The sequence below is a fragment of the Amblyomma mixtum genome, chromosome 3 (genome assembly GCF_055824585.1).
Source record: "Amblyomma mixtum isolate Tamu chromosome 3, ASM5582458v1, whole genome shotgun sequence".
Classification (NCBI taxonomy): domain Eukaryota; kingdom Metazoa; phylum Arthropoda; class Arachnida; order Ixodida; family Ixodidae; genus Amblyomma; species Amblyomma mixtum.
The window spans coordinates 183,742,663-183,769,740 of NC_143014.1; the positions used below are offsets into that span (position 1 = coordinate 183,742,663).

Sequence of the window (27,078 nt, forward strand, 5' to 3'; positions counted from 1 at the left end):
CGATCTTCATCCATGTGCTGCTCACATCTGGAGCTGCTAAGGCCGCCATACACGTCAGCCGGTCTAACTGGATCTGTTTCCCTCTGCCCGTAAGAACCTGAAGCGCAAAAGCAGAAGTATTTCGTGAGAGGATCATAGCAAGGAGGCTCTATGCGGGCAACTGGAGACATAATAAAGTTCAGTCATTGTTTCGTTACAGCATAATGCTACAGCTCTCAGTAGCATTATTCTTGACACGTTACATCTATTTGTTGTCACCAACAGTTGCGTTGTATACTTGACTGAGGAAGCAGTGCCTGTTGGGTCATGCCTAGGCAAAGTTATCCACGATCAGTTAGACGGGCAGGGTAAATCGCACATAGACTGTTTACAAGGTAGGGGCGGGCTACATGCTCATTGTAAGCAGTGGCAGCGGTGACGCACACTTTACGGCTCACTGGCTGTGCCGGCTCTCGTTCGACTTTCTGGCAGGTCGTGCCTCGATTTTCCTCTTGGGAGCAAGCTGGTCAGCTCTGCCCGATTCGGGCAAGCGCTTCCTTTTCAACGGGTTCTCCCGACCCTGAGGCTATCAGTTCACGGAATAAATAATCTGGGAAGGAGGGAGGGGTTGTTAGGCGGTCATTCCCTCGCGCGCCATCTAGCCTGTGTAGTCGGTACTAGTGCCTGCGCTGCCAGTGCTGCCACCTCTTGAGCATGAATGTAACCCATTGGTTTATTTCTGTAACACTGCGTAGTAGCTTGCAGCTACCTCGTAAAGCTGTTAAAACAGCATGGTGTTTAGAGGGTATGAAACTTCATAATTGGTGTGATGTATGAAAGGATGTGGAGAAAGGTAAAGGAACCTTTTCTCTCTCCTTTATTTTGTTTTTTTAAGCAACTTCAATTAAGACTGCTAATGTACTGTGAATGAGTGCCTTGCTTATTTTATGAGTTTGCCCGTATGGTTGAGAAGTTATCTCGTGACGTGTGTGAGGAAGGGTGAGTTTAGGTTGCCCACATGCTCTTCGGTAGTCCTATACTTATTAATTAACCAGGCCCGAACCACCTCTTGAGCATGGTTAGTTAATGCATTCAGCAGGTAGGGTATGTGGATGTGAACATTCCTGCTAACTTACATTGGCCTGTGGGGCGCGGCATGTACATTTAGAGTGGAAAGTGGGCTTTCCTTCATTTCCTGGGGATATTTTTCCATCTGCTTTATATGGTCGAAGTGCTGCTACTCTGATAAAAGTGCCTGCATTATTTTGTGCCACCACCCGCATAGTTCCCAAGGATAATGGTGAGAAGGGGGTTAGTACCAGTTGGGGGGGAATAGTGACTGGATGGGGCCTTGGTAGGTAAAGCATTGCCCCAGATGGTCACATCAGAGAAAATGGAAAGGTTTTAAGGTGGGGGAATGCCAAATATTGTACCTTAATTTCTCTATTGCTTCTTACTAGGAGGTGGTCCTGAATTCTTTTGAGATGGCATCAGTTGTAAGGTGTCCTACTTATTTCAAAACTTGTTTTAAAGGCCCAGGAGGTACTCCAGGACTAATTTCTTGAATAGTGCTTACATAGTGCAACCTTTTTCATTAGTATATGGCTCTTTATTTTCTCTTTAGGCCTTCCATTATCGCAAGCCCAGTCAAGAGAGAGAGGGTACATTCCATGCGAGCTCTCTTCTATCAAAAATGGGGCATTGCTACACCATGATGAAATGGACTTCATGCGGTCATTGAGACAGCCCAGCACTCGAAGCAGCTTTGTGCCCTCGGGAACTGCTATCACCACTACCAACAATGTCACCTTCACCATAGATGGCATTGTAACAGAACACAGTTTGAGCACAGGTGGGCTCAGTGTGAAAAAAGCACATTATATCAATGATGAAGCTCACAGAGGGCTGAAACAGTCGCGTAGTTCTGGCGGCAAAGGTTTAGCAGGTAAGTGCTTTTCTCTTCTGTTTGATCGTTCGGGATTGTTGCAAACAGCTCTTAAAGTGCTAACCCAGCGCTGTGGTTCAGTGGTTAGGGCGCGGAGCTACTAAGCCAGAGGACCCGGGTTTAACCTGGCTGCGGCAGCCGCATTTCAACGGAGGCGAAATGCAAAAGGCGCCTGTGTGCTTTGTGATGTCAGCGCACTTTAAAAGAACCCCAGAGGGTTTAAATTGATCCAGAGCCCTCCACTACAGCATCTGTCATAGCCTGTGTGTCATTTCAGGATGATAAACTCCACAATTTACAGTTTGCATCTTTCAAGTGCTGTGTCCACTTTACTGTGTGCAAAAGCAGTATGATTTGAAAAGGCCTTTTGGCACTTTTTAATGAAGTTGCAGTGTAGGATTTTGGTATGAGCATGTATCACATTGTATGAGCCTTTTCCTGCAAAAACTTATTGTTTTGTGTCAGTGGACATTGAAAAGGGCAATATAGTCTTTCATCACTTTCGACACATGCCAGACTCTCTGTGCTCACATTGGTTTCTTTGCTTCTCAATAAAAGCATACATCATTGTAGGTGCTAATGCTACTGTCAGCTGATCAGGGGCTGAGTTTACAAAGCCGCTTATGGGTAAGAACAGTTCTTTGCTGGTTGGCATTTTGGGTATTGTCATTGGCTACGAAGACTGGCCACTGCACGGGTAAAGACAAATTGTTAACCATACTTATGTGCAAACAACTTTGGGAGTCCACCTCCTGATTTGCTGGCAGTGTTTCTGGCAAACTCAAAGCTGCACATGTACCGAGAGTGGATGGCTGTCGGCCGTTGTTTTGCATGTTCTTAAGCTGTGACCCTTATGTGACTGTTGCCATTCCTGGGCTATCACTGACTGCAGTGTTCTCAGCAACTATTCTCAGCTCGCATGCATCACCAAGTTCTCCTGGAGGATGGTGGGTTATTCGAACAACTGCAGAAAAAGTCAAGCCGCCTTAAAGAGAAATTTAGTTCTGCTACTTATGAAGGGGTACAGATTATCGATGGTTCCTTCGGGTAACAGAGTGGATTCCAAGAGAAGATCAATGGAGCAAAGGGCAGCAGACAGTCAGGTGTATAGGAGGTTTGCAGGGAAAGGATGGCAGTAGCTGTTGCAGGGCAGGTCTAATTTGAAATCATTGGGAGAGGCCTTTGTTCTGCAGTGGCTCTAGCCAGGCTGCTGCTGAAGGGAAATTATTTGGCTGGCAAGGTTGAGACTTGAAGTATTCTTGGTGTGAGCTTCACTCTCGGCTTATTCTGAGAGTGGGCTGCACTTAACAGTGAGTGGGATGCACTACCAGCCAGATAAATTGCGCACAGTTCACGCCCTCGCCACAAGCACCTGCGACCGCACGCAGCGACGCGGTCGTGCCGATCTTCCCCAGCCTGCCGTGAGTGCACCTGTGTACATGCGGGTGGTCTGGCACAGCGGAGAGCGTAAAATACGCGAGTAAAAGTTTTTTCCTTTTTTTTTTCAAAAGTAAAAAACTTGAAGGTGCGCAAATTACGTATGGGCACAAATTATGCGGGTAAATATGGTAACTGTTTCTTTTTTTGGTATTTTTGGTAGCCTTTGGCACATTTTAATCGGTGCAAATTATTACACATGCTTCCAGAACTAAAGCCTTGATTTCGTTGGTCGAATTGTACATATATAAGTTAAATTTTCACAAATTTTTTTCTTTTTGGAGCTCAGCTCTTAAGCGCCCGTTCGTGGGTTGATTGGTGTCCCTCGCTGTCACAGTCGGCCTCGGCGTAACTGGCAGAGCTAACAAGCAGTACAGCAGAGGGTGGAAGAGAGCAAACGCAGAGCACAGCAGAGGAGAAAAGTAGAGCGATAGCGAAGAGGGGTGCTAGGAGGAAAGCAGAGGAAGAGGTTACAGCGGCAGCCGGAAGACTGGCTCTGCAGCTGCGACCCATTAAGAGATGGTACCAGAGTAACGTGCGCTGTAGTCAGTTTGCCCGAGGAGATTCTCAGCAGTGGCGGACTGTTGCGAGCTGCTCAAGCCAAAACCCAGAGCCACCTCTGTTCCACACTGCATGTTTCGTATGCAGTTTCCTACAGTTCAAATACTGCAGCAGCTGAACTCAAAAATTGCATTACCGTAAAGCATAATAGTGGACCACTTTTTTGAAGTACCGTCAACAGAAATACTATGCTTGCATCTGCATACATAGCTCTGATAATTTTCAAGCATCAACACTTGTTACGAGGAGCTTTGTATTCTTGCAACACTGTATGCTTTCAGTTTGAAGTGTGCTGTGGCAGCTTGAATGAGGGATTGCACTGCTGGATACCTTATTTTATATATATTTGTAGCTTTTCATGTTATTGCATTGTCAGAGATTCTTCTCCTTTTTCAAATGTGAAATGCAAGTATTGTTGTGGGGTGACTTTGATGACAGAGCTTTGATAGTCATGGCCATTATAATGTTTGAAACTAATTTTACAGATTCAAAATGCAGGTTCAAGTGGCTGTTATTTGCCATAGTTGATGTTGATTTTCTTTTGTACACTTGGAAACTCTTTTGATGGTTTGAAAACAAAATTGAGCTTTCATGTCTTGCACAGGAAGCGGCAAGAAACTGCGTAGGCTTGTAGAGAAGCAGAAGAAGGCGGCAGAGCATCGACACAGCTCAGTCAAGTCACCACAACATCAGACAGATCGCATTGCAAGCCATGTGGATGCCCACACATCTCCAGATGTGACAAGAGGATGCTCACCTAGGCTTGTTGATGCTGCAACTGACTGCCGACCGCACAGCGCCACGGTCGCCACCAACACCTCATCTACCCTTGGCCGTGAGCGGTCTAAAAAATTGTTGGGACATATTTCCAGAAGTAGTGTTATTCTGGATACAGTTGAAAATTCAAGCTTGCCTTCGGAAGACTGTGTGGACGCTTATCTTGATTACCTAAAAAACAGGACTTCAATAGGAAGAGCAGAGGAGGCCCGGGGTGAACCGAACACTGCAGCGAATGTGTTGGAGAATGGATTTCAGGGGTATGAATACCCTTTTGAAAGTGACTGTCTTGGTTTGGCTTGGAATGAAGCTTCTGTTGACCCTGTCTGGAAACGAAAATTTGCATCTGTGCCTCAGCCAAAAGAGTACAGAGGCTTTTCTCTCACGGTTGATCCGTCCACTCGAAGAAAACCACATCAACCTAGTAAGTAATGCCTAAATGGCCTCTTCCTTTATGTTTGCATGCATTAGTGAAGTGATTTTTGGCAGTGAATGACCCTTGAGTCACTGGGAAGGTGTGATAGCATAGCCTTAGGAAGTGAGCACAGAAATGATAGTGACAAAGAAACAAACAATACAGTGACAAAGAAAGGCTTTCAATAACTGCTTTTTTGTTGGTCATGAATTTTATTTGCTCTGTTGATATGTTCAGAAGTCTCAAGAAAGTCTGCACCAGATATTTAAATAGCACATCTATTGTGCAGATACACTGCAGCAATGAATTGGCACGTTTCAATTCATATGAGGTTCCATCAATCTTTGTCCATCCAAAAAGTGTTAAATGGTACATTGAAGAACAAAATATGCTTTTGGTATATCGTCAAGGGGCCCAAAGGATCCCTGTATAATGTAAACAAAAGAACTGATGGTGTTTCTACTAGCTGCTTGTTCAGTGTTTATTTGCATGCTAAATTCATACGTGTGAAATGCGGAATTTCACGAAATTGGTGCCGATTTATTGTAGAAAATATTGCCGAAGTATATGAAGACTGAAGTAAGTGAATGAAATCTTGTTTTGTCTTGTCCCCTGCTTTTGTTTTTATGCGGTTGTGCACTGCCTTCTGTTGACTGCAGCTGCTTGATACGGTGGTAGAAAGGCAAATTCACAGGTTTGATTTGCTTCTAAAAACATGCTTGGGGAATTCTGCACTAAATTATGGAGCATGAAATGGACCTTGCTTTATTGTGATTGCAGCAAGCAAAGGTGGGACGGCAGAAGATGCTGGTGAAGTGCCTCTTGCACCCATTGAAACAGCTGTGCAAGTGACTGAGACCACAGGACAATGCCGTAGTACATGTTCGAAGGTTGTGGAGAAGGCCAGTGCCGTTCGTCCCACGAAACCAGCAGGTGAGGGCATGGCACACCTAAAAATTAACATGCAGAAAACCAAAGTAATGTTCAACAGCCTAGCGAGGGAACAGCAGTTCGCAATTGGTAGCCAGGTGCTGGAAGTAGTAAGAGAATGTCTATTTAGGGCAGGTAGTGACAGCTGATCCGGATGATGAGAGGGAAATAACTAGAAGAATAAGAATGGGGTGGAGCACGTATGGCAGGTTCTCTCAGATCATGAATGCCAGTTTGCCAATATCCCTCGAGAGGAAAGTATACAACAGTTGTATCTCACCGGTACTCACATATGGGGCAGAAACGTGGAGGCTAACAAAGAGGGTTCAGCTTAAGTTAAGGGCAACGCAGCGAGCTATGGAAAGAAAAATGATAGGTGTAACTTTAACAGATCGGAAGCGGGTGGAGTGGGTGAGGGAACAAACATGCGTCAATGATATCCTAGTTGAAATCAAGATGATGAAGTGGGCTTGGGCAGGGCATGTAATGCGAAGGCAAGATAACCGCTGGTCCTTAAGGGTAACTAACGGAGTGGATTCCAAGAGAAGGCAAGCGTAGCAGGGGGCGGCAGAAAGTTAGGTGGGCGGATGAGATTAAGAAATTTGCGGGGTTATGGTGGCCGCGACTGGTGAAGGACAGGGTTAATCAGAGAGACATGGGAGAGGCCTTTGCCCTGCAGTGGGTGTAGTCAGGCTGGTGATGATGGTGATGAATTTGGGGTTGCTGAGGTATTTTCTGTAGACTCTTGCACCTCTCTGTTCTTGATCTAATGCTCTGAATGCTTGTTGTAGACAAAGTGAATAACATTATAGAAACTGGCCCTTTCTGATTTCTTTCTTTCTGCTATGCTGGGTTACTGTGTTGTCCCTGTAGATATTTTTGCAGCTTATTTACATATGCTTCTTCAATGTTTGGTTACTTAATATTTTTGCGACTGCTGACATTTCCACTAAATCATGGGCTTTTCCATAACGCATGAAGGCTTATATAGGGGCTCATTAAAACTCCAGAGATTTTTCTCTCTAATGTGGCTGGGAACTTGTGTTTGATATGTTGTTGAGTACTTATTTCGAATCCTTTTTTATTGTTGTTGATATCACTTATCTCGTGGATTAGTCTGGCATACGCTTTCTTCCATTCCTCTTTTATGCGTGAAGCTATGAGACACTGGTTGCACAGGGTTTCGAGCTTGTAACCCATTCACTGCCGGGTTTTTTACTCCACTGCACACTCCCTGCCGGTTTTTTTTTACATGTTAGTTTCCTGGAAGTTTTATGCTAGTAACGCACTGGGATGCATTACTAAGATAAGATGGGTCGAAAGCATGCCCCGGAGGCTTGAACCAGCAAAAAGCTTGCCCGTCGGATTTCCTTTTCTTCTGCGGATTTTTCAGTGGCAGGGTCTCTTCATCGCTGTCATCACTCAACTAGGCACTTGGGTGGGCTGCTTCCTCGTTGTCACTATCATCGGAGTCTGAATTCATAAGGAGTTCTTGGATTTCTTCATCCGCCAAAGCGTGGATGCACGTGGCACACTGCCTCGCCATGGCTGCTCTGCTGGGATCAAAACGAAGCGACGCGGATGTAGAAACATGCGCGCCATCTGTCGTTTAAAATTTACCCTACAAGTTCTTTGAATTTCTGGGGCCTCTTCATGAATGGCATGGCATGCTTGCATCGTTTTTTTTTTTTTTTTTACACGAGTATTGTTGGGAGTGGCAGCGAGTGAGTTAAAAAGCTGAAGCGAGTTTACTCGGGAGAAGCAGGGGGTGTGCATGTGTGGTCGCCCGAGTCACCTCGGCAGTGAAAGGGTTGAACACAAAACATCTCTGCATTACCATAATGAAAATGTGGCTATTTCTGTGTGCAGTAATCACTACGACCAGTTGGAAGGAGGGTAGAGACCTGGCACTAAAAAGACATGGCCCATCTGATGCATCAGTGGACGCGGTTGCAGTTTCAGGTAACTGTAGCAGATATGTTTTCTGAAAAGTACTGTAAGCTGTAAGCTGTGGAACAAGTAATGCTAGAGGTCTGTCGTTCACAATTGCAGGAAGTGTCCTTTGAGCCTAGAGGGATGCCCTAGTTTATGGGTGTTTAATTGTAGCAGGCTCTCTCATATAAGGCAGCGATGAGAGAAAGCGCATAGAATGCTGTGCAACTTGTCAGGCTTTATACTCGCCAGTCAAAATAGCCAATACTGTTGTTGAACCTCGATATAACGAACCTCAATTTAGTGAAATTCGCGATTTAACTCATTTTTTTTTGTTTCCCAACCTCATCCCCATTGAAAGCCATGTATCATTTTTTCACGATTTAATGAAGCAATTTTATACTGCACTTTCGATCAAGTCCTCTCGCATCGCATGTACGTACCAGGAACCTTCTTGACTTGGAAGATGAAACTGAAAACTTTAGCTAAGACAGACCTCGATTTGCATGTGCCCTTTCATGCATAAATGTTGCCGATGGGCTTCAGTCAGTTAAGCAGAACAGGATCAGAACGTACCACTGTGCCACGTGTCATGTATGTAGAAACCTGTGGTGAGCTCGCTTTACCACGAGCCATTTGTGTAGTGGTGCTGGAAGTTCGCTGTGTCTTTTTTTTTTTTGCTCAGTTATGTTTAGCCGGAAAAGTCCACAGTGCTCGTTTGGACCCTCTTTTTTTTTCCCTCGATATGTTGCTAGATGGTACCTTTTGAACGCAACATCATCGCCAGGTGCTCTCAGGCAGGCACCTGATGGTTCATGTGTTTGTATCATCTGCTGTGGGTTGAGCAATTTTTCGCATCCCAAACTGTAACATATTGTATACAACATACTCTGGCTGGGACATTTTTAAAATTTGTATCATCACAAAACTTATCAACAGTAATCGTATCTTCAGATTCTACTTCATTTACAAGTTGCCATCTGCCAGGAGTGTTCAGTAATGTGTAACTTTATTCTGAAACATGAGAATCTCAACTTAATGAAATTCGTGATGTAACAAATTTTTTTGGCAGCAAGTATGACTATTATTGTATATAGAGGTTCGACTATATTATAACAGCAGAAGCAGAGGCCAGTCACAAACCTCTGTTACCAACAAATGCTTTTGTGAGTCTGTTTGATTAGCTGATGTTAGGCGTAATTCCTAGAACACTGCGTAGCTTTGGTACACCAGATCTGGTTTCCTGTCACCTTCTGTTGCTTCAGTCGAATCCCCCACACTTCAGTAGTGTTGCCTTTGTTTGTGATTGACCAGAAGCGCACTAGCTGGCATGACAGTAGCATTCCTAGTTAAGTGCATTCTGTCCGTCAGCAGAGGCCCCTCAACTTGAGCACTATATCTTTCTGTCAGCACATTTAGCACAGCTGGTGGAGCTTTTAATCAACCTGCTCAGTTCTCCCTGATATAAATTACGTAATGGTCAGGGTTTGAAGCAGCACACTTTTTTTCTTCTTGTAAGAACGTGGTAATCTGTGAACTTTAGAACACTGTAGAAGTAAAGGGAAATATTAATGACATTCAAGTTGGTGACATGGAATGTTTAAATTGCAGCATATTCTGTAAGCATATTTTGTTGAAGAAGCTATTTACCTTATCAAAAATTGACAAGAGTCAAGTTTGCTTTTCTTTAACCCTTTGAAGGTTTTTGCCGTATATGTACGGCGGCGGTTTTCTGTCCCGCAAGGTCTTTGCCGTACGGGTACGGTTTCGATCTTCCGTTTGAAATTTTGCGCCAAAAGAACAATGCGTGCTCACTGGGGGGTGCTGCCACCTCTTAGGACTTACAAGAAGTGTTTGAATTTTGTGCTGCCTTCTTACGGAGATAAGCAGAACTTATGTCTAGCTTTAGCGCGGCGGCACAGACTGCGGCAACACCCCTTTTGTAGTTTTGGTTTCGCCGCGTGATTGCAACGGAGTCGCGCGAAATTTGAGTTTTCTTTTTGTCAGCGCTATCTTGCAGCGGCTGCCGAAGTTGATTTCTATCTTTATTGGCGCTGCTCTTAGCTTGCTTATCACCGTTGCTCGCGAGGTATTCTCGCCCTGTCTGGCAACGCGCCTACGCGGTTTCGATTCCGCCGCGGGATCGCAACGGAGTCGCGCGAAACGTGTTTTCTCTTTGTGGGCACTGTTTTGCAGAGGCGGCGAAAGTTGATTTCTATCTTTATTGGTGCTGCTCTTAGCTTGCTTATCACCATTGCTATTCTATTCTATTGAACATTTTCCAGTTGTGAGTGATGCTGTCACCAAAGTACTGTTCCTAATTTTTTTTACTATTTTTTCTCGATTATATACATTTGTAGATTCAAGATCCGCAATAAAGTAATTTGACCACCTGGGAAAGTTTTCTTCAAAATAATTCGACCCTCAAAGGGTTAAAGACATAGCTGTATATTGCCTAGAGCACTGCTACTTTTTTTATTTTCAGCCTGTGTCAGTTTCTATTCATTGTCCCACTTTGTGCCGATGTGACATAGTGGGTGCATCAATCTAGGTACATTTGAATTTCGATGATACGAATCTCACGGGGTCGCGAAAAAATTGGTGTCATGCGAAATATTGTATCATCCAAAATGAACAGAATTGTATGCAGAAGTATGGGAAATGCATTCACGCAATTTTCTTTACTGTTGACTGGATTTATTTACGGCCACGCGGCCACAGCTCACTGCTTGTGGTGCCTATGGAGCATCTGGTGACTGTGACATTGGCAGCGTGTGGGCCACGTGCCCGTGCTCACTCATGACGTCATTAATGCGTTTGCTACAGCTCACTGTTTCCTGTGCATACAGCACGATTAGCGATTGTGGAATCGGCGATGTGCGCACTGCCGCTCGGTGCTCCCTGTGTTCACGGAGTCGCTCACGCATTTGTATCATTTGAAGTGATGCAGGAGAGTGTTCAGAAGATGCGAAATTCTGCACCTTGTGAACAGTGTTACTCTAGCCGGGGAATTTCACGAATTCATATTATCCCAAAATTTGTATGAGCCATGTTCATGTCATTGAGGTTTAGGTCCTTGTTTCATAGTCCTATCAACGACAGAAGGATAAACTTTTTCAAGTCTTTATGCTTTCCGATTTTTGGTGTTTTCAGTTGCTGATGCTAACTGCTGTAGATCCAAGTACTGCTAGTTTTAATAAATGGATATTTGTCATGTTCATTTCAATAATACATTCCAGTACATCTCAGCTGGTGGTCAGTCAAGAGGAGTGTTAATAAACAGTGCTGTTCAATCAAGTTGTTATTAGGAAGGGTGGAGTGAAAAGGCTGCTGGCTGCAAATGTGTTAAATGGCAGAAAAATTTAGCCTAGGCAGCATGCAAATATCATTAATGAAGTGCAAACCAGTGGGTGAAAAAGTCATGAAGACTTCACACTTTATTCTATGTGGCAAAGAAGACCATCCAAGGAATGATGTCACCACGACCTATGCCCAAGCACGACCTCCACCTACTGAAGTCCATCGTACGTTCAGAGCCTTTTTATGTCATTTTGAAGTTTGCATGTTATTCAGTCAACAGCAACATAATCGCAGCCATGCACCTTTCTCAAACGAATTTTGTTTTTGTGTATATTGATGGCAAATAATGCAGTGCAGCCATTTCAGGGCTTTTGCATGCTCACACTGTTTCTTTTGAGTGTTTCGCTTTTCCAGTACTGTGTCAGTAGTTCATTTTTTCTTAAGAAGTGATACTTGCAGCACTTCACATTCTGTTGGTGCACTTTTTTTCAGTTTTAAATCAAAATTGTATGTAGTACTCATAGCACTTTATTAAGAATGTTGAATAGGAACTTGGTTGCTGTAATTATTTTGTTTACAAGTGGAAAAAAAAAATGCAAAAGTGGGCTGCTTTAATGCTGTTTCAGTCAAGCATGCATGAGCTCTACTAGGGTGCAATGTTTAAAGTTTCACCTTTTGTCTCTGATTTTGAAATCAGCTTTGGTGCTGATTTTAGGTAATCTTTCTTTTCTCAGTATTGTCAAATAAATGCTGAGCTGCAGTAATGGTCACAGAAAATTTTTTTTCGTCTCTTCCTAGGTGAGAAGTGCATTATCCCTAATGCAGCTAGGGTTGCTGCTCTAAGAAACTTGCAAAGAAGTCGGAATGTTAAGAGAAAAGCACTGCATACAATGGGTAAGCTTTGTGGTTTCCGTAAAATTTGTCTAACCAAGATGAAGTGCAAGAATGCCATTGGTTATGTCAGGGTGTGGACTGTATAATTTCGCAAGTTCGCAATTGGGCCATCCTGTTGTGCCTTTTTAATCTTGTATAAAAGCCAATATGTCTGCATGCTGTCCTCTGTTCCTCCGCAAGGAGTTGCATTAAATTTTCAGCGACACAGCAAGAGATGCTCGCATTGTGTGGTGAATGCCGCTTACTGTTTTTGTGTTCCTTTGCCTTGGTCTCAGTTCTGTTGGCCAGCAAGAAATGTGTAAAATAAGGAAACTAAAGCTATCAGTGCACAATGAAGCATGGCACACGACTGAACGGAGCAAAGGAAAAGCTGGAAAGATGAGTTTTGGGTCCCAAGTTGTGCTACCTGATATGACTACATAGAATTGTAATCGGCATGAAATTTGCAAAAAAATAAGGTTGTTTATTCCTTTCAATATTCCAAGCTGCCTGCTCTCATCCGTGTTTACTTAGGTAGACACATCCTTTCGAAGTGGCAGTAAATTCAGCAACTTAAGGTAGAGTTATTGCTCTGTATAACAGTGTCTGCCTTCTTTTGTATGTACAGTAGAATCTTTGATACAAATCTCACGAGGCCGTGAAAATTATATACGAAATTCGTATATAATTCAAAATGAATAAAAGCTGTCGCAGAAGCACGGGAAATGCTTTCACGCAGATCTGTTTATGGCTGACGGACTGCTCACTGTGCATACCACGTATCTAGCGATCACAACGTTGTTGATATGTGGGCTGTGCTTCAGTGCGCACTGCTTGCTGTGCGTATCACACGACTGCCGATTGCTGCATCTGCAATATGTGGGCAGTTCTTAATGCTTGAGGGTGCGGCCATGGCTTACTTTCTTACGATCCATAGTGGTGTGGGAGTGTGTTTGGAACATCCAAAATTCTACACATTTTACACAGTGCACTCCAGCCAGGGAACTGTAAAAATCCTGATCATCCTGAAATTCGTATTAAGATTTTGCTGTCTGTTGTAATGAGCCCCTCTTGTCCCTACCCTTTGTCTGCTGAATAGCTTAACAAGGGCCTAGGTTCTGGTAGGCCTGATGTGATAGGTAGCATGAGACGGTTCTTGCACAGCTGCTGCCGTCATCATTCGATCACGTGGCACTTGCAGTATGACGCAACATTCCATGTCCGCTGCTGTCATTGAGGGTGGCGCTGATGAACACTGTCAAGGTTAGGCTACACTCAGCTTAAATACACTTGAAAGTAGAAGGCTGGACAACCGCTGTCATAGCTCAGTTGGTAGAGCACCACATGCAACATGCATCTTGCTCTTATGGTACTGCAGTATTGAAGTATGGGATTTGCAGTGTAAAGACTTCAATAACCATGCCATCTACTTCACCTTCTATTTGTAATACTCTCCGTCTCAAGCTGTGTACTCTTCTAAGGTAGTGAGCATGAAATATGAAATTCCACATCAGTAGCAGTTCTGGGTAGCTCTCATGCTACTTTTTATCTTTTGCATCTAGCAGAACAAGAAGGAAATGCAGCAGCGCCTGCCACAAAGCTGCGGCACTATGACTCGCCTGCTGTTAATGACTTCATCATGAAACAGAAACTTGGTCGAAGGCAGCAGAAACGCAGCTCTGAGCGATGCATAGCAGAGGCCGCTCAAGCACGGCAGCAACGCTTGGAGAGGCTGTATACCTTTCAGCGGAAGACTGCCAGTGAGAGTGCTCGCATTGGTCGGGAGAAGATGAGGCGCCAGCAGGTACGTTAGCCAAGAAGATAATGCTGTGTGGTCCTCATACCCTTTCTTTGTCGGATTTAGCTGGAACTGTGGTTGGGCTGTGTGTTATGTTGACTTGGAATCAAGAGCTGGAGGGGTAAACAAAGAAGCTGCGTTCATCCAGTTACAGTGGAACCTGGTTAATTCGAAGCCTTTAGCATTAAAATTGAATGGATTTTAAAATTACCCAAAAATGAAGCAAGACTTGAAAAGTGAGCACAAAATGTTATTTAAACTTGTGCGGAACCCTGTAGCCCCTATCATCGCACTCAGAAAAGCTGTGGTGGACATTTAATGCCTAACTGCTCAGGAGCTTGGGTGGACTTCGTAGGGTTGCTGTCGTTGTCAGCAACCAGAGTTTGTTATGCAGATAGAGGTCAGCTGTCAAAGGCGTGTGTATGGCCTGTCTCGGTGATCCCAGGCTGGCACGGTACATTGCGTCGATGTGTTCAGTGCAGTACGTATGACAGAGACATGAATAGTAGTTTTTTTTTCGAAGTGAGCCAGATCCACCTAAACTCAAGCTGAGAAAAACGCGAAAGTTTTTATCTGCACAAACTGTAGTGCTGTGCTAGCTTTTATATGATATACTTAACATGTTAGTTGGAGCTGTATGCCACTAATTAATGAAAAATTATGTAAATAATTTCATGGATATTAGCATGTGTGAAACTCTGAATTTGATCCAGTCTTATTCAGAAAACTTTATTTCTACAGTTGTTTCGAAGCTCTGTTTATGAAAAAATAATGGTTAAATATGATTGTTATGAATACAGCAGAAAAACAATCGGAACATTCATTGTTCTGCTTTGTTAAATGGGCTTTGTTAAATGAAAAGTAAGCTTTAAATTTCTTCACTAAAGTGCAAATAAAAGTGTTGTTTTAGTTCAACTAAGGTTAGGAAATTAAAATTATTTGTTACATTACAAATTTTGTTAATCAAGGCCAGTTATATTGAAGTCCGAATGCATTCAAACCGATATTTTTAAGGGAGGAAGAGGAAGAAGAAACATTGTTTTCAAAAGATAGCTGGTCTGCCGCTGAAGAGTGGGAAGTCGCTTTCAAGCAAAGTCACCTTAGAAGGCATCAGTCAACATTTTTAATCAAGGCATGAATGTGTTACATGTGTACAGATGGTAAAGCTGCACTTGGGAGGTCTCTAGGAATTTATGACATGACTTTGAAGTCATGCCGACCTCTAGTTTTGTAGAACAAAGAGGTATAGAGTTGCACGAATGACTTTGTAAAAATACCTAAAATTTGGTACTTATCTGTCTGTACCTTGGTCTTTTGGGTGTATGAGACTACTTGGATTAGAATTGAATTGCTTCAAGTATTATGAGACAGTTGACTAATGCGAAAGGCTTCGAAGCTCAGCAATTTTTCAAAATGTTTGTTTCCCGCCAAGATTTGTCTCATCAAACTGTGCACCCGCTCTTGTAAAAGCTTACAGAACACCAAGGAGGCCTATTAGTGAAAGTTAAAAGCGCACTGAATGGTTTATAGAATAGTTCAGTAGTATTCAACACGTTAAAATACAGTGGAACCTCGATTATACGACGTTCAGGGGACCGCGCGAAACCGTCGTATAATCCGGGTGTCGTATAATCGAAAATCAAAGAATGCGGCCAGTGGCGCTCGGCCTTGCGCCGAAAACTGTTGACCGGCTTCAAGCCCGCGGCAAGTACGCCAATCAGATTAAAAAAGACAAAACCCAGCATTTGTTTGAAACAGATTTGCAAAAAAATCTTTATTACCGTTTAAAAAAAATCGGTAATTTTTTTTTTTTTTTGCACCTTTGCCCAACCTCGGCGCATCAACTTTCTTTCGAGGGCTGCCACGTCCGGCAGTAGGTCGCCAACATCGTCGCGCGCGCAAGCAAAGCGTCGGATGTTGTCGACGCTCTGCAAAACGTCCGCGTAACTAGGAATGGGAGCGCAAACCTCTGCATCGTTGTCCACTTCGGAAGTTTTATCGTGGGGCGCAAGCATCCATTACTTCCATTACAAAAAGCGCCGTGGACGCCGCTGTCCTCGCTTGGGCGAGCGCGGCCTCGCCCGCTTATCTGTTTTTTCATCAGCGTCGGCTCCTGGAGACGCATCTGTTGCTGGGACGCGCGTCTTATCTTTTCTCTTTATCTTTCCTCTGATCTTTTAACTCTCCTCGGCAGCGGTGGTGGCTTGGCTCACGCCAGTAGGCGGGCCGGTGCGCTTTCCTTTTCATCCTTCTCTCAGTCGCAACGACAACACGCAGGCCGCGCCTCCTTGGGACTCCGACTGCACAGGCTCGGCGAAAAAGAGAGCAAGTGCACTTGGCGGCCTCGGCAACGCTCTCTTCCGCGCAAAAACGGGGGTGCTTATATTCGCATGCAAAGTTTTTTTTTTTTTTCAGAAATTTTTTTTTCCGAAAATAGGGGGCGGGGGGGGGGGGGTGCCTAGAATCGCGAAAATACGGTACATCCCGGCCTGCGTTTGCTGACGACCTTTTTTGACGGACGGTACGAGCCAGCCGTCGTACGAAGCGGGGTCCTTCTCAAATTTGCGTCGTATAACCGAGGTTTTTAATGCATTGTCTCTATGGGGGTTTTGCCGGGACCGCACAAATTCGTCGCAAAATGCGGGTCGTCGCATGACCGGGGGACGTATAATCGAGGTTCCACTGTATTGTACATAGGTGTACTGTTTTCTGTTTGCCGACACTTGAAGAGAGGGAAACATGTGTCCTGCTGTTGTATAAAGGGGGTTGTTATACTTGCTTGATTGTACTGTTGGGCCAAGAATATTGTACTGTTGGGCCAAGAATAAGAAACACAACTGTTTTATTTACTTAGATCTTCTCACTACAGGGAAAATTTTTCATGCTTTCACTATTTGCCTAACTGTAAATGAAAGTTGTGCTTGGTGTCATTGACCATCCTAGTTTAGTTTCCTTTTTGCTTTCATTAGTGCGAATGACAGTATGTGCTGTTGCTTTAGATATGTTTTATGTGTAAGGCTTTGGCAGTGGAGGCTTTTATGAGAGTCAAATTTATTTTTGTTTCATCAGGTTGAAATTGTTCAGTTGATACTGTAGCAGTATGATTGTCTAAATTACTCTTTTTCTTGCTCTTTTTCTTAATCTTGCTTTTAGGAGGATGAGCAGCTTGTCCATGGATTTGTTGAGCACTTGAAGTCGACACAAAATGAGTTCAACCAGAAGGATACGCCTCCTCATATGTTTTGTCCTGGCAGCAATCTCAAAGTGGCTAGTGCTAATGATGACTTGGATGAGAAGTGTGGCATGGAGTTAGCGAAGAGCCAGGGGGTTCAGGTTGGAGGAGTAAGCACCTCCAATACCACGGATAGTGCAGTCAGCCAAGATGGACTGTCGTTATGTCAGTCATCACATTCTGGAAGTTGTACATCAGGCCACTTGCAGTACTTTGGGGGTGACATCTTCAAACCACGGCAGCCTACTTCTACAGATGCCAGTTCCACAATGGGAACTCCCGTTGGCTGTGAAAGACCACTGGGGCAGGAACAAGGTGAGAATAATTTTTGTTTGGTGCATGACTCAAGCATGTAGTCAAAAGCCTCTAGCTGTTAAAGAGCTTCTTAGTGAATAAATTTTCTACCCTGTTCTCCTCCTCCCTGCCATCCCCTCCACTGCCTCTTCCCTAAGATAAGGTCATGGATTTGAGCTTGGAACGTTCACTCGGACTCTAAACCATGTTGGTGTTGCCGTAGCCAAGAATGTTGTGCTCATTTTTTGCATTGTGATTGCATTGTCACATTTTGTGTTGACCTTTGTCATTTCTTGCCATTACAACAGTATGATGCAATGGTTTGTTGTTGTAGACATTCTACTTTCCTTGGGAAGATGGAAACACTGAGACTCCTTGCCATTGTATACTATGTGCAGAATTTTGGACGTTCCAAACTTTCTCCCATGCAACTGCTGATGATGTGAAAAGAGGAGCACTAAGCATGGCCCACACATGGCCAGCGCAGTGATAGTTAGTCATACACTATGCACCTGCAAGCAGTGGCCAAAATTAAATCCCGTTGGCCATAAATAAGCGTATAGGTTTTGATTTGATGTGAGTTTGAGATCCAAAAATTTTCCGTCGCTCTATGAAATCTCTGTCATCAAGAGTCTACCGTAAATCCTCTTGTTGACATTTTGTCCCAAATACGTAGTGCAATCTGCCCTTACGACTTCTCATGCTGATGTGAGAATTTTCATCACCCAGAGGAGGATAGCGATTGCGCAGGTTCACGTTACACAGGTTATCTTCATGGCCATCTCCTCCCCCACCACAAGCCCGCTCCTGCCACGGTCATAGCGGCCTGGTTACATTCAGTGGACTGTCATTAATTTGAATTTGCTTAATTTGAACATCCACTTCATTTGAACTGACTCTTTGGTCCCATCAGTATTAAGTGTATTAAAAAGGCTCCCTTTAATTCACACTGTGCATAATTTAAATTTTCAGTCCCTCTTGAGTTCAAATTACTTGCAGTTGACTGTACCCTCTTGGTTACTCACTGCCATGCATGCTTCCATGAGGTGTATGCCAGTTTCTGTAAGATTCAGCATTTCTTATTTTTTCTTTCTTTGCAATTTGGCTTAGTTCTTTTTATCTACAAACTGAATTTTCTGACCTTCACATGAGGGCTTACCATTTTTTCTTTGTGAATTTTGTTATATAAGACATTTCAAGTGACTTTATAGTTTAAAAATTTGTTTCAGCAGAATTTGCACCCTCTTCATTATTTGTTAAAAGCCAGGCTAAGTGTGCAAAAGTATTTTCTGACGTAGTACTTGTGATTAAAAGCATTTTTTCAAGCCAACAGGCAGCCTCTTTTGGCCTGATTTGTCATTCACCAGCCGCATTGTCGTGTATCTACAGTTGCTGACAGATTTTTTGGACTCTGCGGTACCCAGAAAACCCGGAAAATGGTCAGAGTAATCGAACAGTCAGAAAAATCTCTGAACTTCAAGAAAAAAAAAACAACTTAAAAACCAGCTTTCAAAATTGCGAAAATCACCGGTCCCCATTTTCCACATACAAGCGATATTAGATTGCACCTGAGGCACAGTCATGCATTCATCATGTCCGCACCACCTCGCATCACAATGTGAGACAGTGCGACACAGCCACAGGTCTGCAGCAAACGAATGCGTGTGCCTTGTGGAGTAAGAACAGTCAGTTTGCGTGGGCAGCATCACTCACAAAGACAGTGCTAACTCACAGCATTGCCCATGGGAAGACGCGAGCACCTCCGAATGCCGCCCCCCTGTCCCTTGCGTCCTCCAGCATCTGCTGCCTCATACCGTGGCATCGTCCAAGCCAAAGCAGATGCTGCAGCTGGCCCTTTGTCATGTTTTCAACGCAGTTGCGATCCCTTTGTAGGCCACTTCATTGGCAGAGCGTGCCATTATTTCAAATGGCAAGGATGGAGAACAAATAGCCAAGCCTTTCCAAGCTAGGCGATCTAACTCATTCTGAGCAATGCCCACTGACTCTATTTAAATCCAAGATGGCGCTTTTTACGATGGCAGGGAATGGTTGGTTGTAAGAGCGATGCCTGCCAGCATCTATATTCAGCCGGAAAAACAAACTTTTGGTTAAAAGCAATCTCCACAGTATTGCTGGAATTATCTTAGTTCGAAAAATCGAACTTTTGGACTCCAAATGGTCCGAGATATCGGCCGTGAAACTGTGCAGGTTCCTATGAGGTACTGAAATATCATGCAAGTTGAAATTATTGGAGTCCGAAAAATTGGTCAGCTACTGTAACTGATAAAGTCGAGCAGTAATTAGGTGGAACTGACTTTCACCTTTACACTGGCCGAATTTATACATCACCACAGCTTGCCGATGAACTTCTTCGGCAAGGCATTTCCCTCATGGGCACAGTCATGTCAAGCGGGAAGAACACTCCTCAGGAATTCAAGAAAAGAAAAATTAAGAAAGGCGATGTCATTGCACTTTGCTTTGGAGCCTCCTACATGGATCTCACTTGGTGCGATAAACATCTGGTGACTGTGCTGAGCTCAGCTCACTACCAGTTAATGCAGACAGTGACAAGGAAAGAGCAAGGAGGAAGAACTTCATGACCAGACAAGCCACTTGTCATTGGCAACTATACAGCAAACAGGGGGGTGGGGGTGCTGTTGACAGAGCTGACCAATATTGTGGAAATTATGGGCTTGTGAGGAAATCTGAGGTGGTGGCGGAAACTTTTCTTCAGGTTGATGGACGTATCAATTGCAAACAGCTTTCTTCTTTGGAAGCTCCAACAAGCTGCACTGGGAGAAAAAGAGCCGAGCCATCTCCACTATTGCTGAAAGCTCATAATGCAACTTGTTGATCATCAAATACCTCAAGGCATCAAAAGAGGCCCTATATCCAACTGCGGCTGAGAAGAGAGGTTCAGCGGGAGACCGCACTTTATTTACAGACTTGAAGGCCTTAGCTCTAAGGATTGCGCCTTCTGTAGTGACGACAAAAGGTGGCAGAAGGGAGATGATATTTGTTTGCAAGACGTGTGAGAGGAAGCCTGGCCTCCCGGAGGCTTAGGAGAGTGCTTCGAGATGTGCCACTCTCTAATGGAGTTCCCCTGAAGCCCTAGAAAAGCTGAAAAAAAAAAAAAATTCTTTCAATAAATGTTTATGACTGAATCATGACGTGGCACTCCCTTTCTTTGCGAGAGGCTGGTAGGCCCAAATGAATGCTGACTGGTGCAGTAGTCTTTGGGGAAACTCCACCCGACCAGAAAGGGTTAACATTCGTTTATGTATTTTCTCATTTCAGCCAGATAAGCTGTGCTAACAGGTTGAGACCAATAATTAAGTCTTTGGGTGTAGTGCTTGTCACCCGGTAAAATATTTTCGCAGTAGCATTATTTTGCATGGACACGTTGCCTAGTCTCTGTAAAACTAAATCCATCTTTTTAAGTTGAAAATCAGTACTAGCACAGCTGTGTTAACTCTGAGGTTTGGCTTCCTAGGTGTTCGATTGTGTTCGTCCATTGTTATTTTGTACATTCCCCCCATTTTTTTTTTGTCATCAGTATTGTGCTATTTGCATATGAAAAACTTGCCCTCCTCATTGACTGAAAATACTTGAATAAATTTTGATTTGTAATTTGAAAAACATCTGTTCTTGACACTCCTTACTGTGTTGTTTCTCTGCTTCTCATAAGATGGATGGGTTTGTTCTTTATTATTTCTTACTTGTTTTTGTCTTAGTGTTCCAGTATGAACCAACAGAGCTGGTTGTTCGTCTTGCACAGCTGACTTCAAGTCTTAATGAGAAGTTGGATGAGCAGTTGCGCGTGTTGGGCTGTGATGTTCCCCTGCAAGCACCTGAGTTTGGTATGCAGCCTTTGTGTTCGATTTTGTCTTGCTTGTGATGAGCTCACATACTGCTGTTTGCTCTTGCTCATTTCTTTAGCAACCCTTTGCTATTGCTGAAACATGTCACAGAAAGGTTAAAAGGAAAAACGTCTCTCACCTTAATATGTATGCTGGGTCGTGGGTCACCGGTGAGTTACCTCATTTTTTTATGGCGAAGCCGTGGGACAGTTTATAGCGAGGTCCTTCTACTAGACCTCACAGTAAAATCTGACCCATGGCTTCATTATGGGACCCAGTATTCAAGGCCACACAGCATGGATAAATTGTCACCTGCCGGTGACCCACGGTGCAGAGAACATTTTAAGATTCTTTGGTTTCATGCGAAGTGTCAAAGGAGTTTAATATATATCTTGCAGTTTTCATTAGATCAAATCTTGTTGCACAGGACTGCATTTTTTTTTTTCTGCTGTATTAGTGGGCGCGCGCATTCAGTACTAGTATTTTGAATCCAGGGTTAGTGTGGTAATTTATCGCTCTTTGGTAGGCCGCAGCTATCAGGTCTTTATCATTGAATTGTTAGTGCAGTTCATTTTCATCAGGCTAATTGTGACTACAGTCTTCTAAAAATTGTCTGCAATGTTTTACAAATTAATGTAACTTACCAGAACATGTATTATTTGCTCCAGTACTTGATAAGCTGTTGATTTGGAGTTGAACTTGGAAATCAAGGCCTACAAGTAATGTGGTGTGAGCCATGACTTATTTGTAGGCTTGTGCAAATACTGTTTCGGTCTGAAGTGAATAGTAATTTTTTTTAAAAATAATTTCTAAGCAAATATTTTGGATAGTTTGAACACAAAAGGCCATTATTTGAAGAAAATAAAGTGCATTGAATGTTTGTTGCAATCATTGAAGCTAGTCGGCCTTTTGCAAAAGTGGCTTTTCAAAATTTGGAGATTCGACCTACACATGGTGCTGACCTATTTGCAGGATCTGGATATGCTCGACCAAGCTATGGGTACTGCTTGCTTTGCGCTGGCGTCTGTTCTCGCTGCAATTCATAGAGGTCCACTTGTGAGAAAATGTTAACCCGTCTTAGAAATGGGCATCTGAAATTGGGGAATTTGACCTACACACGAAGGTGACCTATCTGCAGGTTCCATTTACACTATATATATGTATATATAATGTTATATATACATATATGAGAGAAGCCAACAGCCACAGAAACCAAGGGACACGGGATTTTTAATTTATTATTTATTTTGTGCTGTTCGATTTAGAATATTACTGAATATGTTATCGCTTAAAGCTAATTGATTAGAAAAGCAGAAGAAAAAAAACAACCACATGCCGCCGGTGGGGTCCGAACCCACAACCTCCGAATTACGCGTCCGGTGCATATATATATATATATATATATATATATATATATATATATATATATATATATATATATATATATATATATATATATATATATATAAGGGAAGGGGAATAAGGGGCTCGTTATAAGTATGACAGAAGCCAACGGCCACAGAAACAAAGGGACACAGGGGATTTTAATTTGTGTAATATTTTAAATTGATCAACATCACAAAATAAAATAACTAAATTGAAATCCCCTATGTCCCTTGGTTTCTGTGGCTGTTGGCTTCTCTCATATAATATATTGTCACGAATAGAGGAGCCATGAAGGTAGGCGTCGGGAAGAACCCAAGACTGGGAGCCTTCTTTTAATTATAGAGCCAGCTTCCACGACACCAAACAGAACAAGCGCGCCGTGAGAGTCCACCGCCGCTTCGTCGTCGTCTTCGATTCAGCGCGGAGGCCGCGCGGCGCGTTAGGCGTGTGACATTATATATATATATATATATATATATATATATATATATATATATATATATATATATATATTGGCGCACGCTTGCACGCACTTGCTTCCCTTGAGGAGTGGTAGGCAGTGTGAGAGCAAACTTTCAGTTCTAGTAATGTCCAGAACGTGCGTTGCGCTGGGATCTGAAACTACTGGACTGTTCACAGTCCACTTTGTTCAGTGGGGGCCACATGGGAGTGGCAGGCAAAGAAGTTGTGCCATTTTATTACCTTTGATTGCCACTTGCGTCCTGGAGACTGCTAGTGTTCATTCTGATATTGCATTGTTATGTGGCTGCTGCTTTTACCTACGCTTGTGCCGTGATGCCATCCTGCAGGAAGCATATCGAACCAAAACCACACAAAGCAAACATTCCAAGAACGTTATTCGCTTAAGACGAATACTCGAGATTTCAAATGTCAAACATTTGGATTGAATCGAATGTTGAATACTTTACTATTGAACTTATTTTTTTGCACTACTGATTTAGCAACAAAGCTGATGTTGATGCTGAAAAAAGCAGCACAAGTTACTTGTTTAATATGCATTAAGCATCTAAATACAACTGGTAACTAAAATGCTTCTGATTGCAGAATCAAATAAGCACAGTGTAATGAATCTCATGATGTGATGGTGGAGTGTAATGTAATCAGAACTTGCTTTCTTATATTTTTCTTGCTGCTTCCGTTTGTCATTAACATGCATTTTGTTGAAAGTTCATTCATTCATTCATTCATTCATTCATTCATTCATTCATTCATTCATTCATTCATTCATTCATTCATTCATTCATTCAACAGAGTGAATTAATTATTAATTGGGAGGTCAACAGCACCATGGCAACTAAAGGATAAAAGGTGCCAGTTCTTTCAACAGAAAGCTTAACAAGCATATCAACCATGTGAATGCACTTTGCACTTCGATACATACTACATCCCCTCCTGCCATGATGTTTGCCTTTCTGGGGAACATTGTGTAGCAGTCAGTGTTGGTGCAACTCCCTTTGTTTGAAACATTGTTTTTTTTGGTTACTGAGATTTTATTCAACATCTTGATATGGTATCGCATTTTGTGCATATAACTGAATATTTATATACTCTACTTATAATAATAATAATAATAATAATAATAATAGTAGTAGTAGTAGTAGTAGTAGTAGTAGTAGTAGTAGTAATTAATGTGCTATAATAATCACTCTATAATCGGATCACTCTTTTGTACTTGTTTTCAGGGGACCTCCATCCTTCCAGGGTCTCTGAAAGAATTCAGCGAATGGTAGCAGCATTTGAAATAGCCAGTATGCCACAGCCCGAAGTGCGTGATTGTACATTTCAGTACATGAGGTCATCTAATCAATCTTCAGACAAAGGTACAGGGTTTTACTGGAAATGTTTGTTTTGGTTTTGAATGCTGCCATGGTTTAAGTGCTGGTCGGTTATACATGCTTGTGATATCTTGAAAAAAACAGTGCTCAAAATACACAGCCAAGAACAGACAGGACAATACAACTTGCTGAATGGCTGACTTTGCTAACCATTTTTGTGAGCTTGCTGGACCATGAACGGATGGGTTTATGCCACCAGCCATGCATTTTGAAGGACAGTCAGATCAACAGCTAAGTTCGCTTAAGGAGAAAAAAAAACACTGAATGAACAGTGCAATTTAGGCGTTATCTTGTTTTTCCTAATACACTTGTTCATCACTTTAATCCTTGTTTCATTACTTTTGCCATTCTTGGCACTTAGCTAGTATACATAGATAATGCATTTATGCTGATTGATTTAATGTGTGCTACCTTGTCTTGTTAATTTTTTTTGGCCTTTCGGTGCTTTGCATGTCTATTGATATGGCACTTGTTTCAAATCTTGCTGATGTTGATTGTTGGGTTTGCGCATCCCAGATCAGTTTGTCTTCAATTTGTGACATATGCCTAGTCTGGTCTTGAGTGGTATACATTGCTGTAGGCATTTTGCATGCGTGTGATGGCCCCAGATACTTTCTATCATCTTTTTGTGGTTTTTGCTCGTGCGGAACTAGCAAGTCGTTATAATGTAATGGAGCTTTGATAGTAATTTTACTATTTGCTAGAAATGCATCCCCTGTCGGCAAGGTTTAGAATTAGTCATGCTTAGCAAATGTTTTCACTCGGAGGCTTGACATACGGAGGCCTGTCCAGCAATGATTGGCCGACTGGCTTTGTTGGCATTGCTGGCCTGAATGCCAGTCTCACTGCAACCTCACTTTGGCATTGTTAGCATAGTGTGATAAGCCGGTCTGACAACGCTGTATTCATACCGAGTGGCTGGTTGTCCACTGGCATAGGGCCAACATTGGTGTCGAGTCATCTAATGTAACAACGCCTTAAGTACTTTATATAAGGTGGCAATTTGTCAAAACTGAACAAGTTGCCTGAAGCAGTACTTGAGAGTACTGTAAAACCTCGTTGATACATTATCGGTTCATACAATTTCCTGGTTCGTACGCTCAAAATCGCGGACATTAAAAATGTCCTATCGAGTTACACTATATTTTCTCCGGTTAATATGTTCCCGGAAAACACAATTTTCCGGCTACTACATTTAAAAATTTTACAATTTGTGATCATGTAATACGTTTATTGACCAACTGCACGTGTGCAAACATACAAGTGGGCCGAACGGAAGTGCACGACACGTTTTTTTCGGCAGTCTTTTGCCGTGGTGGCTTCTCTGCAGCGCCTAGATGCCACGAAGCGAAGCATCACCACCAAGAACAAAAAAAAAGTATAAACGGCGGTTATTATGTTCCCGGAAAACACGATTTTCCGGCTGCTACATTTAAAATTTTGACAATTTGTGGTCGTGTAATATGTTTATTGACCAGCCGCCCGTGTGCAAACATACAAGTGGGCCGAACGGAAGTGCACGCGACACGTTTTTTTCGGCAGTCTTCTGCCGTGGTGGCTTCTCTGCAGCGCCTAGATGCCACGAAGCGAAGGATCACCACCAAGAACAAAAAAAATATATAAACGGCACGCTAGCATTCGCGGTGGCTGTTTTTTCGAGGATGTGATGTGAGGAGGAGAAACACTGAAGTTTCTGCGTGGTGCATAAGGGCAAAGAGAAGTTTTTTCGGGTCTGGGAAACGCAGCTTAAGGGGCACTGCGATGTTTTCCTTGGTACCGATTGATATCATTAAATTGATTTATCATGCGTTCCTGAGACCAGTGCAAAAATAATTATTGAAATCGGAGCATGTAAACGAAAGTTATTGCACTTTGAAAATTCTAAATGAACAGATCAGATGAAAACGCGTTTCACTCATCCTGTACTTAGATTGGGCGCCACCAATCAGAACTGCGCATAGCACACACAGAGGAAGCGTGCATGCATTTGTTTCTTTTTCGGTGCAGCCCACAGCCGCGAATTTTGGTGGCGTCCCCTCCCATGTGCGCGGCGCCGTAGACAGGGTAGGGGCAAGAGAAGCTCCTGGGTGTGTTTTTGTTGGTAGGATTGCAAGGCTGGCCCCCCCCTCCCCGTCAAACTCTCCTCCCGTCTCCTGCCCGGCCTTTCTCTTCACATTTTTGGGCAAGGTGTGTCGACTGGCTTTTTTTTTTTCGCTGCCTCCTTGGTTCCTTGGTGTAGTTTGAACAGCCCTTGCCGCCCCCCCCCCCACGAAGGTTTGAAGCGGAACAGAAAGTGTCGCCCCTAGCGTTATCCATATTAGTTTTCATTCGCTGTCACTAGTTTTTGTGGCATGCAAAAAGCTTTGAGTACTCAGAGACATAATATTTTGGATTCATATCATAAGTATAAAGGAACAATATGCAAACTGGATGCACAACCAATCAGAAAGACAGCGCCCAATCTGGATTCCACCTCGTTTCTGCTGCCGAAAATGGCCGCTGC

At 43.2% G+C, this 27,078-nt stretch overlaps 1 protein-coding gene across 7 annotated transcripts in view; it reads left to right on the forward strand.

Annotated features, from left to right (window-relative positions):
• Nucleotides 1-27,078, forward strand: part of LOC149352955 (uncharacterized) — a 119,245-nt gene that overhangs the window by 6,590 nt on the left and 85,577 nt on the right. For 3 of the 7 annotated variants that reach the window (XM_089582154.1, XM_089582153.1, XM_089582157.1), the window contains exons 6-15: nucleotides 1,604-1,924; nucleotides 4,527-5,123; nucleotides 5,895-6,047; nucleotides 7,914-8,006; nucleotides 11,432-11,500; nucleotides 12,075-12,170; nucleotides 13,712-13,953; nucleotides 17,101-17,494; nucleotides 21,208-21,333; nucleotides 24,423-24,560. In XM_089582154.1, coding sequence (XP_089438280.1) covers nucleotides 1,604-1,924; nucleotides 4,527-5,123; nucleotides 5,895-6,047; nucleotides 7,914-8,006; nucleotides 11,432-11,500; nucleotides 12,075-12,170; nucleotides 13,712-13,953; nucleotides 17,101-17,494; nucleotides 21,208-21,333; nucleotides 24,423-24,560 — 2,229 coding nt within the window. The remainder of the gene's footprint in view (nucleotides 1-1,603; nucleotides 1,925-4,526; nucleotides 5,124-5,894; nucleotides 6,048-7,913; nucleotides 8,007-11,431; nucleotides 11,501-12,074; nucleotides 12,171-13,711; nucleotides 13,954-17,100; nucleotides 17,495-21,207; nucleotides 21,334-24,422; nucleotides 24,561-27,078) is intronic. The other 4 variants (XM_089582155.1, XM_089582156.1, XM_089582158.1 and 1 more) reach the window with 4 other exon arrangements.